At 46.1% G+C, this 19,924-nt stretch overlaps 3 protein-coding genes and 1 pseudogene across 5 annotated transcripts; 1 reads left to right on the top strand and 3 right to left on the bottom strand.

Moving 5' to 3' along the window:
• Positions 1-3,509: 3,509 nt before the first annotated feature.
• Positions 3,510-7,836, bottom strand: LOC127335628 (IAA-amino acid hydrolase ILR1-like 5). Its single transcript, XM_051362348.2, has 6 exons — positions 7,325-7,836; positions 6,969-7,094; positions 6,349-6,663; positions 5,592-5,720; positions 4,665-5,171; positions 3,510-4,225 (listed from the first exon to the last, which is right to left on the bottom strand). The coding sequence occupies exons 1-5, from the start codon at positions 7,661-7,663 to the stop codon at positions 4,788-4,790; spliced, it is 1,293 nt and encodes a 430-aa protein (XP_051218308.1). The 5' UTR covers positions 7,664-7,836; the 3' UTR covers positions 3,510-4,225; positions 4,665-4,787.
• Positions 3,746-4,326, top strand: LOC127335629 (uncharacterized; annotated as a pseudogene).
• Positions 7,837-7,940: 104 nt separating the features above from the next.
• LOC127335631 (uncharacterized) lies at positions 7,941-14,310 on the bottom strand. 2 transcript variants are annotated; one of them, XM_051362350.2, is made up of 2 exons: positions 13,706-14,308; positions 7,941-8,343 (listed from the first exon to the last, which is right to left on the bottom strand). In XM_051362350.2, the coding sequence occupies exon 1, from the start codon at positions 14,164-14,166 to the stop codon at positions 13,714-13,716; it is 453 nt and encodes a 150-aa protein (XP_051218310.1). In that variant the 5' UTR covers positions 14,167-14,308; the 3' UTR covers positions 7,941-8,343; positions 13,706-13,713. The 2 variants fall into 2 exon arrangements, with proteins under 2 accessions (XP_051218310.1, XP_051218311.1); XM_051362351.2 differs by lacking the exon at positions 7,941-8,343 and adding an exon at positions 13,415-13,582 and having other exon boundaries at positions 13,706-14,310.
• Positions 14,311-15,492: 1,182 nt separating this feature from the next.
• Positions 15,493-19,498, bottom strand: LOC127335633 (uncharacterized). 2 transcript variants are annotated; one of them, XM_051362353.2, is made up of 2 exons: positions 19,013-19,490; positions 15,493-15,894 (listed from the first exon to the last, which is right to left on the bottom strand). In XM_051362353.2, the coding sequence occupies exons 1-2, from the start codon at positions 19,266-19,268 to the stop codon at positions 15,857-15,859; spliced, it is 294 nt and encodes a 97-aa protein (XP_051218313.1). In that variant the 5' UTR covers positions 19,269-19,490; the 3' UTR covers positions 15,493-15,856. The 2 variants fall into 2 exon arrangements, with proteins under 2 accessions (XP_051218313.1, XP_051218312.1); XM_051362352.2 differs by lacking the exon at positions 15,493-15,894 and adding an exon at positions 15,901-17,802 and having other exon boundaries at positions 19,013-19,498.
• Between the last annotated feature and the right edge of the window lie 426 nt (positions 19,499-19,924).

Here is a 19,924-nt window from a genome sequence, read left to right as displayed (position 1 = left end):
GGTTGGTGCGGACCAGGTGCCGCACACCCAGGGTGGATGTTGGGCTGGGCCACCCACGTCTTGTTTTTTATCTTTTTTTTCTTCGTTTTCTTCTTTTCTACCTTTTCTTTTCTTGTTTTTTTCAACGTTTTCTAAAAAATAAAAATTAATCTGAACTTTTTATAAAAACTAAACTATTTTAAAGATCTAAACTTTTCCAAAGATTGAAATTTTTTCTTACGAACATATTATAAAATTGTATATTTTCTAAATTTGAAAACAAAATTCGTAATTTTATTATTTTTTAAATATAAACAATTTCCAAATTTCAACATTTTTCGAATTTGAATAATTTTCAGTTTTTTATATTTGATTTTTTGAATTTGAACAACTTTTGAATTTGAATAAATTTCATATTGAACAATTTTCGAATTTGAATAATTTTAAAATTTTAATAATTTTCGAATTTGACCTTTTCTCGAATTTGAAAAAAAAAATAGAAAAGAAAAGGAAACAAGAAAGAATAAGGAAATATAAAAACAAATAAAAAGTAAAAACAGACAACGAAAAAGAAAAAGGAAAAATGCTAAATGGGCCAAGCCCAATACCAGACCAGGGTGTACGTTGTCTGGTAGGCACCGACCTGGTCGGTGTATAGAACTGGCCGCCTCTGCCTGCCCCATTGTGTGAGCCTCTGCTTGCTCGTTCCCTATTTAGGTCGCCACTGCCTAGTGAGTGTTAACTCTCAAGAAAAGAAAAATAGGGTACCAGTATGTCATGTCTTTGTCGGACTATGTTAACATTGCTAGTTGCCATCGACTTTGGGGCCACTAGTGTGGTCTCCCCTCCAACAGTTCAGTTGCTCCTGCGGTTCCTATCCTGTCCATCCCACCAGTCCTTAATGTAGATGCTTCCCAGGATGCTAAGGATGCTGTGAAGGCTACCAAGGTTGTTGCAGTTTTTTATCGTATGTTAGGAGCACGCTCTTCAGCGGGGTGACTTCATAGTTGATGAGTTCTACCCAGAGAGTTCTGCTATCTGGCATCATCTTTACTCCCTCCGCAGCGTTGTCTGTGGTACTTGCCTGTGTTGCAATACTGTGAGCTAGACTTGGATTTATAGCGCATCTATGAGTTCTTATCTAAGCTTCGCCCGGAGTTTGAGCCCATGCATGCTTAGTTGATTTCTCCCGGACGTGTTCCTATCTAAGAGGTATTATCCGAGGTTTGTGCTACGGAGACTTGTCTACATGGTGTTGGTTTAGTTGCGGTGCCCTATGTGCTCGTTGCTCGATATCCTGCCGCATCAGTGCCATCTCCTTAGAGTGCTACACCACTCTTGCCCACACCGCTTGGTCGTGCAGGTCATTCTTGTCATGGTAGGGGCGATCTCATCCCGATATGTTGTGCGGATATTGTCAAAAGCCAGGACACCCAGAGACAGATTGCTTCAACAATATGTTGGACTTGCACAACAGTGTGCCCACCTTGTCTACTGGTACTCGTGCTCCTCCTTCAGCAACCTCTTTCAATGAGCAGGACATATGAGGCTTAAGTGGATGCCTGCCACTTATGGCTCTTCTTCAACGGGTCTATGACAAGTGCTTCTAGCACTACGCACCCACCATCTACACAGTTAGGTACATCTTTGTGGGTTCTGCATTCTGAAGCTCATTTTCACATGTCTTATGATTCTTACGCTCTTTCTTATCTTTGACCTCTTGATCTTCATGTTAATGTTCTCACATCTTATATTCTCTTCCCATTGCTAGTCACGACAACATTTCTACTCCCCTCCTTATATGTTTCCGATATTTTTCATGTTCCCCATCTTACCATGAATTTGTTTTCTGCTATTCAGCTTACTGATTCTTGATGTTGATTCTTGTTCTATCCAGGATTGTCACACCAAAGCTCTGGTTGGGGCTAGCCCTCGGCGCCGTGACTCCCAGCGTCTTTTGGAGCTCGACTGGCTCCGTGCTCCTTCTGATACCACCACACCCACTAATCCACATGCTCTTGTTGTTTCTGCTACAACATCATCGACTTAGCCATTCTTGTGGTTCTTGTGTGTTTTCTTTAGTTCATCGAGGTCTTCTGGGGCCTGTCTCAGGAGATGTCTCATTACATTGTCAGAGATGTAGACTTGGCAAACAGACTCAGTTACCTTATCCCACTAGCGAGTCAGCACATCCTTTTGACTTGATCCATTCGGATGTATGGGGTCTAGCTCCCTTCCCTTCGAAGGGGGGCCATCACTAATATATTATATTTATCGATGGTTGTGCACATCGGTGCAAAATGACCAATGGACTTGACATGACGCAAGAGGTGCTAGAGCCGGTGTCATCACTTTGCTAGTAAGCAAATCCAATGCCAATCACTCTTAAGGGTTCCGATGAGATCTTTCATCCTCGCTCCCTTCCAAAGCACCTCTTCTTTGGTCTTGGGCATTGGTTGTTTTTGCTCCCATTGGCTCTGTGACTCTGTCTGGTGTAGTGCTTCAATTCACTTTGGCAGCTCAGCTGTAAGATGCTTGGCGCGGGTTGGGAGCTATCTGGAGTAGATGGAGGTTGCACTGAGCAAGCTTTTTGTTGTGTTGGCTATGTAGAAGACTACCCCTAAGTCGCGTTCTCTTGGTGAGGTTGGTGCTGGCTCCGTGAAGGACACATGAGCAGAGTTTTATGGTTGTTTCTCCTTGTGTTGAAGACCGTTCCTCCTTGCTGTCTTTTCCATCTACCGCTAAGGGTGAGGCCATCACCGAAGTTATGGCTCCGGTGCTGCAAATCATGCCTAAGCTTTGGGGGCTTGGTGAAAGCCTTGATTTTCATCTCTCAGTGGAGCACATGAAGGTGGACTCGACGGCGATCTTGAGCTCGCCTGAGGAATCGGATGTTGCTTCCATGCTCATTCCACCTCCGCTGGCTCATAACCCTAGCGCTCTCTTTGCAAAAGAGTTATGTGACATGCTCAGGAGCTTGGAGGTTGCTATTCCTAGATGTCGAAGGGCGATTTCGTGGTGGGTGATTGTCCTTGTACCGGCATCCGAAAGGAAAAGTCCCTCGGTTGCAAAGACAAGAAGAATGGCGCAATATGAAAGGAGCTTGTGGCTGCTTGTTGGATGTTCTTCAGTTTCTTGGCTCTCCTCGGTTTGGGCCGTTCTGTAGCTTTGGTGTAGGCCATTGGCTTTTGTTGAGTGCTCTCGTCGAGGGCTCCATTCCGCCGTTCATGTGTGAGGGTTTGCAATTGGCGCAGTTGTTATATATTGGCAGTGTTTGTCGGGTTTTCTTTGCTAGTGTGGGGTTTTCTTGCTTTGTGATGAATATATGGCTTTAGTTTGTTTGTAGGAGTATCTGCTTTCGCTTGGTTTTCCGTAAATTAAATGGCAATTCTCTCCTCTCCGTCTATTTACCATTGGGGTTGATAGATGGTTATTAAAAATACCAACGTAAAACTTGTATAATTATAGATTTGAGTAAAACTTCCGCCTCTGTTTTAAAAAAAAATCCAATGCTCATGCGGGGAGGTGAATTAACTGAAGAAAGGTCTGATCATCACCTGTCAATACTACCTCGTCATCAAACTGGTCCGATCATCACCAACTCCACATAGAAGTTCCTTTTCCCGAGACTCTGTTTAATCTGGCCAACCACCAATCTAATCACAACTCGGATCACCTTATCGCGTATAAATGTGCATGCACGATTCCTGATGTTAGCACCAAGCAAGCCGAGAACCAATCCTGCAATCGTCAACTACTTCCTCCAATGGCCGCCAGTGCTAGTAGCTTCTTCTTGGCCATTGCCATGGCGCTCGCTCTCCTAAGCGGCAACATGACCTATGCCGGTCACCTCCTTGCTGACACGACGGAAGCAGCTGCTCCCACGGCAACTCCAGCCGCCGTCCCAGGCATCCCTGCGCCGAAGCCGCCCGTGCCCACCATGCCTACTACAATCCCACCGATACCAACCGTGCCCGCGGTCACCACACCACAGGTCACACTGCCACCGATGTCGGCCATGCCCACAATTACCGTGCCCCAGGTTACATTGCCGCCCATGCGAGTGGTGCCCGTGATCACCGTGCCACAGTTCACCTTGCCGCCCCGCCCATGCCTGCTGTTGTTGTGCCCAAGGTGACCCTGGCGCCAATGCCTGCAATTCCATCCATCCCCAAGGTGTCATTGCCTCCGATGCCTTCCATTCCGTCTGTGACTGTGCCGATGCCATTCCTTGCGCCGCCTCCTTCTGCATAGGCATGAAGCAGACCATGCCGTCAATGAGTTTACATTCTTTGCTCAATGGTTTTAGCCATGTTTACTTGATTGATCAGTTGTGACTCTGGCCATGACAGGGCTTCAGCATCTTCCTTGGTTACACTGTACGATTCCTATATTGTTGGGTTTTTTTTTTCTGTTGAGTACTTCACGCGAACATGTATGCAGTTTGTATCACATTTATGTTTGACATACAGTATGTGATTACTGAGAGCATGAACTTGTATGGGCCTTCGAGAGCATGAACTTGTACTCCGCATTTTAACTACTACCTCCATCCTAAAATAAGTGACTCAGTTTTGTCTAGATACGGATCTATCTAAACGTAATTTAATTCTAGATACTACATCCGTATCTACAAAAAGTTGAGACACTTATTTTGGGATGAAGGGAGTACAATTTGTACATACCTGTTCGCTTTCAAGTATGAATTTGACCTCCCAGGAGCCTTGTACCGCACAGACTTGGAGCATCTCAATATAAGTTTATACATTCCATTGCTTCTCAAAGAACATCAAATCGAATGCAGGCTGCTAGTCTTCATCAAGAGTCGATCGGCCAGTAAGATACATTTCCGCTATACCAGTATGTAATGCAGCTCCAATTGCGAGGACATCCTCGTCAACAAAGAAATGCGGGTTGTGCAGAGAGTGGATGGAACCAGCTTTCTCATTTCGAATACCAATGCCAAACATAACGCCAGGAACCAACTGTTGGTAGAAAGAAAAATCCTCCCCTGCCATGATCTTCTCTCCAGGCTTCACCTTATCTGGACCGAGCAAATGTCTTCCCACATTCTCTACATGGTGATGCAGTCTCTCATCATTCACGACTGCAGGATACATTGGGTAGTCAGGAGTTCCCAATATCTTCGCGACTCCCATGCATCTATGTACAGCTGCCTGCCCTTCTACTACCTGGAAAAAAGCAAGAGCATCGATTCACGTTGCTTCAGTTTGCATGACACCGACGGCAAAGCTATTCAGTATTTTTAAGTGATGATATTTTTTGATCAAAGGGCCTAATGGCCTCAAATTTCATCAAGAAACTGGAGTATTTGAAGTGATTATTTGCATACACTAACAGTGTTAACTCCTTCGTGCAGCCTGTTTACAAGGAAAAGAAACATGAATCGCTGGCCATGGGGAAAAGATCAATAGATCATACATGAACGTGTTGGGATTGTAAGTTCCGTAGTTGAAAATTAGCGTGGTGAATGATATGAAGCCCTTTGCTTACACAATAATAAAATTTGAAGGCACCCGCGAATTTGCAGCATACAATATTATCATCAAATGCCAACTTTTTAGCAAGTTAAATTGTGACATAATGCTAACCTCCTTAAGCCTTTTCTCAAGCCGATGAAGTCCTTCAGTAGTGAGGCTCCTCAAAGTACCGCCAAATTCAACAAATGAAGGCGTGACATCGACAGATTTCCCACCTTTGATATAGGTAACAGAGAGCACCTGAACATAAAATATACAGATCAACCCGAGCACATCAATGTTGGGCTGTATAACAGAGCAAAATTCTGGTCGACAACATTTACAAGGATCTGCTGTTGCCTAACTTAAGACTTTTTGAATGTATAATTGTATATAGTTATATTGCCGAATCTAAAGACATCCAATGGAATGATGCTACCAATATGCAACAAAATGAGAATCACATGCTTCGCCAAGCTGTTGATTTCTAATCCCAAGTTATGGAACAAATTGGTTACAATCGTGCATCAATACCTAATCCACACTAGAACAAATGCAGTCTTCTGATGTATAAGCCCTAATATTACATGGAGGTGGGGTCGACCACGTAGGACTGTAGGAGAACTTTGTATAAAGGAGAAAATTTAGCACTTGTTTCCTTTAATTGGTACAATGCCTTGAGCAACAGGGGCGGATACTTGCACAGAGGAACACCAACACAAATAGCCCCAATAACATGTATATGAGCAAGATTTACTCTACTTTTTTTTGCAATAAAGTTTTTTTGTTTGTTGGCATGATCCATTGTGTTTTCTTTATAATTTTCTGTGTAAAATGTTTGAAGAAAATCAGCAATGCAAAATAGTATTGCTAAAGGACAGTGACGTACTTGGCTGTGAAGAGGATCGTCTTCTCTCGAAGTGAGCTGTTGGAGGGACAGGATGGTAAATGCTGCAGCGGCGATAGGATCCGCATTTAAGTGTGGGGTTTCGGCCCTCCCGGATTTACCTTCAATTCTCACTATATAAAAGCATACAGCTGCTTGTGTTGGCCCTGCGTGAGCAGCTATTATGCCTGTCGGAATTCGATGATCGACATGCATGGCAAATATAGCCTCAACACCATGTAGAACACCTTCTTTTACCATGTGAGATGCACCAGCACCACCCTCCTCAGCAGGCTGAAAAAGGAGTCTCACAGTCCCCTTCATCATACAAGAAAAATGTTATAACATGTTAACCTCTATAAAGTTCTGAAGAGTGAGTCCACATAACTAACGACTAACGAGTAAAAGACAATTGAAAATATGTAAGTTAACATAAAATTTCTGATTTAATGGCCAGACTACTCTTTTTGAAGGAAAGGTCGATCATCCTACTTTCTTGAGTTAAGCCAGAGAGATAAATCAAAATCAAGAGCTTGTTTATATGGCACTATCCAATTCCTTTTTTAATGAATGAATTACTATATTCCTTCAACTTTTGAACACTACTACAAGAAAGCACTTACCTTAAGCTGATTCTTACGCTCATGAAGCAACTTAGCCGCTCCCAGGAGCATCGCCGTGTGCACATCATGACCACAGGCGTGCATCACGCCATCAACTGTGCTCTTATGCTCCCACTCCACCAATTCCTGACATCGCAGGTGCACATCCAACAAAACGTGATTATTGCAGAAAACAACTTCCTAATACCTGACAGCAAGCAACAGCCACATGGTACAGCATTCAAATCAAGTAAGCACGATCAGCATGTAAGTACTGCTACATAAGTAACATAACCCATACCAGATACACAGTTTAACCAGTATAGATATTGGTCACACACCCTGCACCAACAGCATCAGAGGGGAAGTGAACGGACCTGAAGGGGGAGGGCGTCCATGTCAGCGCGGAGGGCAACAATGGGGGACAGACCCGAGCCGACGTCCGCGACGACACCAGTCCCGGCGACAGACCGGGAGGTGATCCCAAGGCGCTCTAGCTCCTCGCGGACGAGGGCGCTGGTGCGGTGTTCCCGGAACGCGAGCTCTGGGTGCGCGTGGATGCGCCGCCGCACGCCGACGATCCATTCTCGCTCCCCCACAGCTTGCCGCAGCAGGTCCTGCGCATACTCCGCCAAGGCCGTGGAGAGGAGGAGGGGGAGCAGTAGGGAGGCCAGAGGAATAGCCATGGTGAAGTGGTAGGTGGGGACAAACTTCATTGACTGGGCGAATGCAACAGTCTTGAACGAGATGCTTGGAGGAGCAGGAGAAGAAGTAACATGTAAAATGGTCAAAGCCCTCTATTTTTAATTTTTCGCAGAACGTTCGAAGCCCTGTAAGCTGGTAGTCGGGTACTGAACTGAAAGAATCATTTTTACATTTTAATCTTTGACCATTTTTCAGGATGCTTGCAGATTTTTATCTTCATACATGCAGGAGTAGGAGCAGGAGTACTGCATATCTGAGGATTAAAATAATCACTCGAACAAACGCTAATGCTAAAAAAAAACATATGTAAAAAAAGGTGATCTGCTGGACATCAAAACATGTTGAGCAAGACTATTTATCAGTTTGATGTCCGATAGGAGGAAAAGAAGTAGTACAAGGGGACGGGGCAGATGATTTAGCTTTAGCCCGCTTGTTCAGAAATAGACCTTCCGAAGGCACCAAGCATTCTAATGTAACATCTCACTCTGATCTGAAGTGTCTCAGACTCTGGTTGTATCGTTATTTTTCTTTATTAAACCACTCTGTTCATCCTAGCTGCCTCGGAGTGGAAGTGTGCTCTGGCTATGAATATCTGCTAAAGAACAAAGATGACGACAGGACTTGATATAAGCCAAAATGTGCTGCAGCCAGCGGTCATCACCTTGTTCCTGATACTCATGATTCATGAATCCTGTAGCGGGAAATGAGTAGAACAGATTAATGCGAGATTTGAAAGTTCCACTGAAATGGAGAGGAACACTTCAACAATCCTAACAGATAAATACATATTTGTAAGCTTATTGTTTATTATCGCAGTTAATTAGGAGAGAAATTACAGCAGTATCTAAGGCATCTTGCAATGCATTGTATCATACATTTATGTATTAATCTTTTTGTATGATACTACTTCCTCAATTCATAGTATCATAGCCTTGTTTCTCAGACAATATCATTTAATGCGTTCTAGGATTCATATTAAACATTTTCAACATAGTGGACACATTTGTGGCATGTATCAATCTAAATCATTATGTTGGTATCCAAACAGATTAACACATAAATATAAAAATCGAATTGATCCATGCATAAAGTGTCAATAAAATATCATTAAAAAATGTGATAATATTTCTAGTATTACATGAATGAAGACATGAACAAAATTTATTGTGGCCCAAATGTTTTCCATATATGCTCAACTAAGTCATTTTTCAGTTCTCCATGCATCGAACAATGCCAGATGCTAGCATCACTTTGTAAGAGTTCGGCAAATGCTGGTGTTAAAGTCACCATGAACAAATAATGATGGAAGAACAATAAATGGGTTTTCTTCCTCGTTCAAAAAAAAAAAAATATTGTCTGCTTCTTCTTTTTCATCCTCGATGAGACAGTGTTTTGGAGAGCGCCCGAGGAATACTAATGTGTCGGATGGTGTATATTCTGTAACACACCAATTGCATGTTTCACATCCTTCCGTGCCCCTTCTTGATTACCGGTAAACAATTTTCTATTACCTGCTTATGCCATTGGTATTGACTTCACTAATGTGGCACATCTAGGGTATATCACATCTACAAGGTAATAACCATCTTGAAATTTCTCCTCGTTGACAAGATAGTTCTTTCAATTGCTCAATGGCCGATGTTGATTCATTTGTTGATACAATCGTTGGTTCCAGCAAAGCCAACAAGGAACGTCATATCTGAAGATTATGCGAAGCAACGGTCTCTAGTAGAAGTGTAAGAACACCTTTATCACCGCGGGTGAGTTGACCCTTCCATTCCGCAGGACATTTCTTCTAAACCCCGAGGCTTCCTAACATGCCAGGAAACCACGACTCTCACCGATATAAAGTAAGCATTGCAGATTTGCACATCTAAATTAAGTACCTCAAGTTAAGATGTGCAACGTTTACTTATATCGGGAGAGTTATGGTTTTTTCTAGCATTTCAGTAAGCTTTGATTCTATGCACTGGCATTGGGGAAAATGTTTTGTGGCATGGAAGGGTCAACTCACCCGCAGTGATGAAGTTGTTCCTACACTTACACTAGCTCCGTGTGATCTATGGATATGGCATGCTTTCTTGGTACTGCAGGATCCAACAATGATATCAATGTGTTCAATCAAACAATGTTGTCCAATGAGAAATTGAAATGGCAAGCTCCTCAGATGAAGTATCTTGTCAATGAGAAGGAATACCAACATGATTATTACCTTGTAGACAGGGATATACCCTGAATAGGCCGCATTCGGGAATTCAATAACAATAACACTAATAGATAAGTACAGATTGTTTGCCGGTCATCAAGATGGGGCAAGGAAGGATGTCTAATGTGCATATAGGGTATTCCTGAGCCGGTCCTACATCACACAATATCTGCCGCGTTTGTATTCCCAAGACGATATTCAGAATATTATGTTAGGTTATATCATTCTATACAACGGTAGATATTGTATGAGGTGGGCAATATTCTTGATTTGAATAAGAAATCACATCTGCTCCTACTGTTCTTCCATCAGCATTTGTTCATGAACATAAGCCAAAAAAATTCAGGGTACTAAAAAGAAATACTACCATCTGGCATCTTCAAAATTGACTTGGTTGAGCATACGTGAAAAAATTCCGGCCATAATAGGTTATGTTCAGGTCTTCATTCATGTAATACTAGATATATTTTAAAATATTGTATGACCCTTTAAGTATGGACTCATTCAATTTTGTGTTTACGTATTTATCTATGTGGATATCAATAAAAAAAAATTGCTTGGTATATGGCAAAAATGGGTCATAATGTTGAAACACTTATGGAGCCTACAAAATCATTAAATGATCTCTAAGAAACAACACTATAATACTATCCATTGGAATCATAAGCATAATACTAATGTATGATACTATGCACTGTGAGAGGCCTAATTGTCTGAGAAACAACACTTTAATACTATTCATTGAGGTCATATGCATAATTCTAGTGTATGATACTATGCAGTGTGTGAGGCAAAGTGCTACGTACATAGTAGACTGACGAATTTAATGTTGTTCGTTGCCAAATGACAGACCATGTCATAACCAAAAAAGAAAACCTGAGACGCTTCACAACTGATGAAGTGATGAAGAGAACTAGAGAAACGCTTACAAATCAATTAGCACACCCTTTGTTTTAGCATTTTTTCTGCTGGATTTTGTACAGATTTATCCCAGATTATTTATTACAAGCAGAGCAGAGTCCCCAGGATACCGACACATATAATAGTCGCTACAAACACGTAGAGCTTGACTAGTTGACTTGTAGTAAAGTAATAGCTACTACTAAATACCATGATACTTAACTAAGGCTGGTTATAGTGGTAAGTATCATATAGTAGTATCATGCATATGATACTTGTGTATGAAACTATCTCTATAGTGGTTAGTATCATGAAGTAGTATCATAGTCATACTATATTTGTTGCTTGTTAGAATCTCAATGCAAATTTGTGCACAAGATTTATTTGACATTAACTTTTCTCGTGACATGCGCTATGATACAGTATCTACCTATGTTACTCTAATCTCCTCTCTCTTCCTTAATTAGCTGCCACATCAGCATTTTTGTGGAACTAATGTGCATGATACTAGTATGGCTAGGCTAATACTACTACTAGTATGCTACAGTTGATCACAACAGTGGAGCAGAGCACGTGGAGGAGCAAGGTTGCTGCAGATGGGGGAGGAGCAGAGCAGCAACAGTGCCAGCAGAGGCAGTGGTGCAGAGGCCAGGCAGCCCGTTGTGAGTTTGTCATGCCAAACGTTTGGTTTCCAGGAACATATAGCCCGGACAGAGCCTAAGGGCATCTCCAACGCGGAGACCCAAACCCAAAAACGGATACCACTTTCGTCCGTTTAGGTAAAAACGCGTCCCAACGCGCGGACGCAAATGCAAAACGGACGGCAATAATAGTCCGGGGCGACCCAAATCTCACGCAAATCTGGGCGGACTTTGCGTCTGTCCGGCTCGCTCGGGACAGCTCCGGACGTCCGTTTTTATCCGCCTGACCCCACATCTTCTCTCTCCCATGTCTTCTTTTTCCCATGGATATGGCCGGAATAGCTGCCGGAGTTTGGCTGGCCTGGCCAACTGCCGCCGCCGCCCACACATGGAGCACCCTGGCGCCGAGTCCTCCTTTTTTTTCATCCCTACCGGAAGTTGCCGCTGCCAAAATGAGCTCCGGCGACAAAGCTCGTCGACGGCGACGCGCAGAGCGATGGCCAAGGGTGCGTGAACGGGCGGCGCCTTGCAGTCGAGCCACGAGCGGCCGCGCGCCTCGCCACGGCCGAGCCCAAGACGGCGGCGCGCCGCTCTGCCCTGGACGCCCTGAACACAGCGCCCGCGGCGGCGAACGAGGCCGTGCCCGCGGAGACGGGGCAGCGGGCGGCGACGGGGCTGCGCTCGCGGAGACGGGACGGGGCCGCGGCGGCGAACGGGGCCGCGCCCGCGGCGGTGAACGGCGAGGGCGCCTCGGCACGACGCCGGCTGCCCCGCGCGTCGCCATCGACGACGCCGGCCGCCCCGCGTTCACCTCCCCGAGCCGGCCGCGCGAGGCACCGGCGGGGCTACGCCGGCCGCGGCGGCGCGCGGGCCCGGGCGAGGGCGGAGCCGGCCACGCGCCGCGACGCCGGCCGCGGCGGCCCCGTGCGGGCACGCGCGGGCCGGGGCGGCGGCGGCCCCGCGCGGGCACCGGCAGGGCGGAGCCGGCCATTGGCGGGGCCGCAGCCGGCCGTGCGCCGCGACGCCGGCCGCGTCGGCCACGGGCGGGGCACGCACGGGCGTGGCGGAGCCGGCCGCGCGAGGCACGGGCGGGGCACGCACGAGCCGTGGCGGAGCCGGCCGCGCGAGGCACGGGCGGGCGGCGCCGGCGCGGCGGCCACGGGCGAAGCGGAGCTGGCCGTGCGCGCCTCGGACGCCGGCCGCGTCGGCCACGAGCGGGCACGCGCGGACGGAAAGGCGGCGCCGCCACGTCGGGCATTCGCGGGCACGGGCGGGGAGGACGCGCGCTGCCGCGGACTGTCCCCTGGCTGTGCCCGACCGCCGTGCTCCTCTCCAACTCCGGCCGCGAGCTTGGGGTCGTTCCTCTTGCTCGTGCGTGGCCTAGGAGCAGCTGGTCACCACGCCGGGCTGGAGCTCTCCACAACTAGTACTAGTACTAGTACTATTTGCAAGCAAAAGGAGGACAGCGGGGGCTCGCGCGGGGCTCGCCGGCCGCGCCCACGCTGTCACCGGCCGCGCGCCCACGCCGTCGCCGGCCGCGCCACGCCGTCGCTGGCCGCGCCGCGCCCACGCCGTTGCCCAGCCTCTGCCTCTGTTTGGTCTACTTTTGAGTTTGGGTCGTATGTGCGTTGGGGATTAAAAATGTAGCCGGACGTGTGTGGGTGTACGGGTGACATCCGCGTGTCCGCGCGACGACCCAAACGACCCGAAAGGGACGTCCGTTTGGGTCAGTGCGTTGGAGATGCCCTTAATGCTCCAGAGCAAACCTGATAAATGTGCATTTTCACTAGTAATTCAACTAAAAAACCTATACTAATCAAGAATAGTAGATGAATAGTCAAGTGGTCGACTGACTAGTGACTACTGCAGAAATCGAGCCCAAATGCTGAGTCGACATCCCAGCAGCGACTTGTAATTCCCAGATTTCAGCGTTCAACCTACCAATGTTTTATTGAAATTTTCAACCTACCAACGTGATTGATTATGCGTAGTTCACCAATAAGAAGCAATGCATATATTGAACTTCTTCAATTTTTGGTCTTCACCATAGAAGCAAAGGAGCATTTTTTCAGTTAGTTATCATCTATCCTGCTCCAACAGGACATTTCGCTACTTTCCTTCAGACTTTATCAAGTGATGATGAAAGCGAAATTAACAATATGCCTAGTTACAAGGATTGTATCCTGCAGATGGAGTAAGAGAATTCTTAATACAAGCAGCTTTGTTTTTTCTAACTGAGGAAGTAACTGGAAAATACAACATCAAGAGTTAAATTCCCATTACCCCTTCGAAGCACAAAGAGTTACCTTTCATCCTACGCATGGAACTGCAGCAAGAGATCCATGGCAGCCCCACGCCGTCCTTCCACGTCCAGCACCGATTCGGTGGCCTCCGGTGCCACGCAAGCGCCGCCGGAACGGCGTCCGAGGGGCCACGACGGCGGGACTGGCCGCTTCCGCCGCTTGCCCCCCTGCAGGGCGCACTCCCGGAGCCGGTCCTCCACCTCCCCAATCACGGGCCCGCCCGGCTCGCTGCCATCCGCCATAGGCTGATCGTTGTCCGATGGGAGAGCGGCGGGCGCGTCGAGGCGGGAGAGGAAGCTGCCGATGGCGGCGTGGGCGTCGCGGAGGGTGGCCGCTGCAGCGGCTGCGGCGGCGGAGGAGGATGGGGCGGAGAGCGCGGCCGCAGCCTCGGCGGCCAGGCGGATGGCGGCAGCGAGGTCGGCGAGCGGCGGCGCCTGTTGTGGCGGAGGTGAATCGAGCTCCATGTCTGGCCTAGCGAGGTGGGGCGGGAATTTTCACCTGGCCGTGGCAAGTCGTGGCGACGGCGGTCCGGCGGAGCAGAGGGAACGTCGCGCTGGCAGAGATAAACCGCCTCAGCCTTCGAGAAGTATCGGAAATGGATTGGTTTCGCAACGAAGAAAATAAACCAAAACGTTGGAAACTTGGAATGGTAAAATTCACCGATCAGAATTGTGTTACCAGCAAAATAATGAAATAAACAGACTCTTTCTGCGATGAAATAGAATGAGAACACACATAGTTTATTTTAAAAAAAAGTAGGTCAAACCATATGCATAACATAGTGATCGAACAGATTTCTTAAATTACATTTTTTGCGATCCTATGCAAACATCGATTTCTGTATTGTCTTAACTGATTATATTCCTCTTGCAATTTGTGTTCCTCTGATTATCAAATAGAAAATTTTAGCTGACTGTTTGTCTCTATATCTGGTTGACATGAATAGCAGTTCACTTCTTCCTGGGATTTTTATTTTACTGCATCTTTGCTTCCCTACTGACAGAGAAAAAAATGACTGCTGTAAATTAGCACTCCCATGCTTGGGACACAATTGGCAGATTTAAGAAACTGCCATAGCTTCGAATAAATTGGGTTGCCGGCTGCAAGATCAGAGGTTTACCCCAACATAATGTCGCGAAACTAACGAATAGTAATCCAGCGCTTTATATGTCCTGCTGAGGCAACCGACATGCATTTCCACCTCCAGGGCGAACAAAGCTATAAACAGTTCTCATGTGCAATTCGTTGTCTGCTCTCTTGAGCTTTTGTACTTCACCCCTAACACCAACATTACTCCCACAGTCCCTGAGCATCATGTAGTTCATGTCACCAGCTGACGTCTCCGGGACTCGGCTTGCACTAGGAGACTCCACATTGATCTCCTGGAGAAAACCCTCTGGGAGGTCGCTGCACTTCTTCTCAGAGGTCGCCAGCCACTGCTGGGGAGACCAATCTGCGCACTACATCGAACTAAGACACAGCGCTCTTTCTGATGGTATTTCTGATAGCTCCAGCGTGTAAACTGTCCATGACCATCTCCTGGCACTCATGAGCAGCTGCGCCATGCCATAGAATCCAGAGAGCCCGGTCGTCCTGGTGGCAAAGGCGATAACTTCAACCTTTCCACTAATCTGCATACCATACCAAGGGATATTTGCTTGCATAGTTCACAGTGTTTCTTTGGTTCACTTTAAACGCAAAAGAAATATGTTCAGGACCAGGAACAAAAGATACAAACTAGAAACTCTAGTTCAAAATAGCAATTCTCTTGCCGAGTTAAGGGAAACCACTAAATACGACAACGAGCAATTAAAATCCTATGAAGTAGATACAGCCATGATGTACCCAGTAACCCAGATAAGTTCTGAGCTAACATCAATGTGGAGAGAACGACAATGCAGCGGTGAGAAATGCAATCACACAACCCCTGAATGTAGATTCAGATAAGTTCTGAAGCCTAGACTGAGAAAATTTTCCTACAGAAAATACTCCTGTTTGTCTACCTATCAGTGGCATCTTAATTTGGGCCACATCTGCCAAAAACCAAACATTCATACAGTATGTACAAAGCTGAAATTATTTGACTGACTCACTACAGGTGAATACTTTTCCTGATGTAATGAGTTGTCTGACTTCTGGAGGTGATTGGCAGCGTCAGCGACCTGTTAGATGATCATCCTCCTCGCCAAAGGCTGGTACATAAAATACGAATTGGTTAAAGATGAAGTTAGAAACAAATAACTAGACAGTATTAAGATGAGGAATCAGAGAGCAATACAGGAGCTTTTTAAGGGGAAAAGATCTTGTGATGGCATGGCACAACACAGGGTTGGGTGGAAACAGATCTTAGTGCCCTTCCCACTTCCATTTTCATATTTTCGAACCAAATATGGACACGAATACAGATGGCATCTAATACAAATGTGGAGTGGATGTTCCTCAAATATGGATACGGATCAGATGTTTACTCAATTCGGAATGTATACGGATATTTTTTTCATGTTAGGTAGAAGAAGTAAAAGAAATAGGTATGTAACTACATGAGATAAGAAATGATATACTCCTGTCATGCAATAAGTCTACTATAGACTGTTAGAAAAATAGATATACTGCCATAAGACATAACAGTTAATAGGTTCAAGCTCACAAAAGTACAGTTGACCATTTGTTAGGTTGGATAATTTTCATATAAGGCTAGGATTTCTGAAATTGGCTAACGTAGTTTTATTTGAATACGGATATATCCATTACCATATCCACATTTGCGTCAAAATCTAAAACCAGATTTGTATTTGCTAAATAAATTCGGATATTTCACATACCCATTTTCATTTTAGATCGGATGGAGATATTTCCATATCCATTTTCATTTTCTCGAATACAAATATCGGATATTTTGGATTATCCACAGAAACTTCCCAACCCTAGAGGTTGTAGTATCTTGACATGCTGAAGCATGTGGAAAGGGGGCAAGAGTTGCAGCTGCATCTCCAACTTATTTGTCACAAAAACAAATCACATAGTTTGAAGCCAGGAAGTTGAATGTTGGCCATGAATCAACTATAGCTAGTAAATTCGTACAAAATAAGAGAACCTATACCATTATGATGAATAGCCGCCGACAAAATGAATGATCTGGTCACCAGAATACATTTTTATGTATAGCAGGTTTCCCCCTTATAATTTACAGGTCAAGGGTGTAGTGAATCTTTCAGCAACGCCATAGGTAGGATGAAGGATTTATGGGACTGTGGATATATTTGTACCAAGACCTGGACAACCATGATGTTGTGTCTCACTACTGAGCCACATACAGTGGCGGACGCAGGAAAAAATTGAAGGGGGGCACACCTCCAAAAAAAAAAAAATTTGGCGCCCTCCAAATTGTGAAAAAATGTTTGCCGAATGAACAATATGTAAGTCTCCGTTTGGAGTTTATATTGGGAGGCTTGTCATTATGTTTATAGGATATTGATAATTTGAGATTGAATGCCAATATTTCTATTTGAATATTTCGATATTCAGAAGCTCGACTTAATATTCAGGGTGAATGCCAAATATTGTTTAGATGGTCAAAGTATTGCACTAACTTGTAGTGGTATGTTAGTATGATCATTTGTATCACATAACAATAAGAAGAACAAGCAAATATTATATAAAATAGTCGGATCAGCTTTGGACCTGGGGAATGCCAAATCTTGTTTCAATCTGAGGAGCACTTAACACTAACACACAGTATAGCACATGGAAATAGAAACAGAGAATGGGGAGGCGGGAGAGGACGCGAAACGTGGACCTGCTAGAACGCAGTGGTGTGGCGGCCGGCGGGAAGAGCCGGGGAAGGTGTACACCGGCGGTCGGCGGCCGGCGCCGCGGCGGCCGAGCCCCAGCCCGCTTCTTCTTGAGCGCCGAGCGGCGGCCATCCGCAAGCCCTCAGATGTGCAGAGGGAGTCCAGGAAAGGGGGCAGCGATGAGCGGACATGCTAACAGGCGGGCAGCAGCCGCCGGACGGGAGATAGCGTAGAGGGCCGAGCGAGAGATTGGAGGCAGCACGGCGACGGGGAATCGCGTGGTCGCTCTTCTGGTCTCCCCAGTCGATCCTTAGAACGAGACAGGTTTTTTTTGAAAGGGTTAGAACGAGACAGGCACTTAAATTAGGGGTATCAAAACGTTTTCATCAATTCTGGGTGGGCCACGGCCCCCCTGGCCCCCCCCCCCCCCCGCTGCGTACGCCCATGGCCACATAGTATCCTCTGGACTAGACACCTATGAACACCAAAATTTAGACCTTTGGCTTCTAGTGAAAATCAAGTCACTGTGGAAGTGGAACTAGATGATAACTTGCTAAGGGTTCCATTCATGTTATGTACTACATAGTTTTGTCTAGATGCACATCCATTTTACATATGCACGTTTCGAAACTATATGTAGGGTGTATGTCAACAGCCATGCATGGAGGTCAGTAAAAGTTGTTGAAGCTCTCCCTTGGTGTCGCTTCCCCTGGTCAGAGCCGTGAGGTGATAAATGAGTTTTTGACCCAGTATTCAGATTTCAGAGGAACAAACAGGATATGCAAAGTGGCAATTCTTGAGTCTAGGATGTAATCTGGCTAAGAGGATATCAACCAAATTGAATAACCAAAACAATCTGAGTCCAAATTGATTTAACTACATCATGAATTGAAATTATTGTTTATTTCAACATGTTAAGCTTTTTCTTGAGCCGGATTTTTTCTATGTTAAGCTAGCAGGGAAATTAGTCCATTTATATCCTGTAAATGGAACAAACCACAAGTTCATATTCAGGGAGGGCTTTCAAGCTGGTGAACTTGAGCAGGGAAATAATTGATCACTCATCCAATACAGAAACATCGTATACTATCCACTAATCCCAAACATGGTTAAAATACTCTGCTGCCCTCCAGTAATTGTTATCCCCGAAGTATACAAGGAGTAACAGTACTACATCCCATCACAACTCTAGTTAGCATTTAGCAAACACCCCATATGGTGCAACAGCTGTGGTGCTCTGATTAACGAAACACCGAAGCTTTGCTCTACTAGTTCCTAACGGATCATCATTTGCAATTGGTACGCAACTCTGGTCGATCAAAATCAGAATCCGAACAAAATTGGTATTAAGGCGTCGAGCTGCACATTCAACTACCATCCCGATCCTAACTGATTCCATGGCGCGTGCTTATATAGTGTTTTGGGGGCAATCACATGCGTATTTGACAATTATATTTATGAAACGACAAGTAAAACAGAAAGCTCTGGACTGAACATATTAGAAATGGGCAGGACTTACCGCCGCAGCAGAAGCAGCAGCAGCAGCAGGTGAGGAGCATGGCGGCGTCCCAGGCGAGCTCGAGCGCGCTGGCCACCATCGAGCCCCTGGACGACGGGGGGACCTCGATCAGGGGCTCCTGCTGCTGGCCCTTGTCCTGGTCCTCGTCTTGCCCCTGCCGCGACGCGCGCTTCTTCCCGGCGAGGTTGAGCTCCAGCTTCTCCAGGTAGGCGTGCTTGAAGGAGTCCCGGATCCGGAGCGACGGCCACAGGTGCATCTTCGCCGGGCGAGGAGGGGGCTGGCCGGGGTGGGGATTTCTCCGGGATCACGCAGGTTTGGCGTGCGGGGAGAAGCGTGAGGTTTTGGATCGTTGTGGTTTGGTGCCTTGGTGGCGGCTTCGTCTTAATTGCGACGGTGTGGGTTGAGATCGGAGGATGGGACGGCGATGACGACTGGTGAGCAGGCGCGAGTCCTGATTCCGGTGAGCCGCTGCCAGGTGGTGTGGTGAGTTCGACAGAACATTGGGTGGAATCCAAGCCAGGGACCATTTGATTCAAAAGATTTACATAGTAAAACAATTTGTAGGATTAATTTCAAAACCAAATTCATTTTAGAGGTATGGCAAAACCAAATTCTGCTAGAGTGGCAAACGGTAAACTACCATTATTCACGTATAATTTATTTTTTCTTAGTTGGAGCCTCAAGTTTCACATATTTATGAAGTATCACATTTGTAGCGGGCGAATAGCTCGTGTGCGACATCGTTGAGTGGAATTGTCTCCATATTTGAGCACCACAATAGCTCTGGCACGCATCTCCAGCCGCGTCCCCCAAAGCGTCCCCCAAAGAGATTTGGGGCGCGCCGGACCAAAAAACCGTTCCAGCCGCGTGCCCCAAATCCCATTTTTGTCCGGCGCGCCCCGATACGGTGTC

Source organism: Lolium perenne, chromosome 2 (genome assembly GCF_019359855.2).
Source record: "Lolium perenne isolate Kyuss_39 chromosome 2, Kyuss_2.0, whole genome shotgun sequence".
NCBI classification, from domain to species: Eukaryota; Viridiplantae; Streptophyta; class Magnoliopsida; order Poales; family Poaceae; genus Lolium; species Lolium perenne.
This window is presented reverse-complemented; position numbering and strand designations above follow the sequence as displayed.

Excerpts from the sequence above, each read along its gene's own strand:
- LOC127335628 (XM_051362348.2), bottom strand. The coding sequence starts at position 7,663 with ATGAAGTTTGTCCCCACCTACCACTTCACCATGGCTATTCCTCTGGCC. Across the intron at positions 5,721-6,348 it reads ACGATCCTCTTCACAGCCAA|GTGCTCTCTGTTACCTATAT; the intron begins GTACGTCACTGT and ends TTTTATGTTCAG. Across the intron at positions 5,172-5,591 it reads TTGAGAAAAGGCTTAAGGAG|GTAGTAGAAGGGCAGGCAGC; the intron begins GTTAGCATTATG and ends GCTTTTTTCCAG.
- LOC127335631 (XM_051362351.2), bottom strand. The coding sequence starts at position 14,166 with ATGGAGCTCGATTCACCTCCGCCACAACAGGCGCCGCCGCTCGCCGAC.
- LOC127335633 (XM_051362352.2), bottom strand. The coding sequence starts at position 19,268 with ATGCACCTGTGGCCGTCGCTCCGGATCCGGGACTCCTTCAAGCACGCC. Across the intron at positions 17,803-19,012 it reads CTGCTGCTTCTGCTGCGGCG|GATCGACTGGGGAGACCAGA; the intron begins GTAAGTCCTGCC and ends TCTCGTTCTAAG.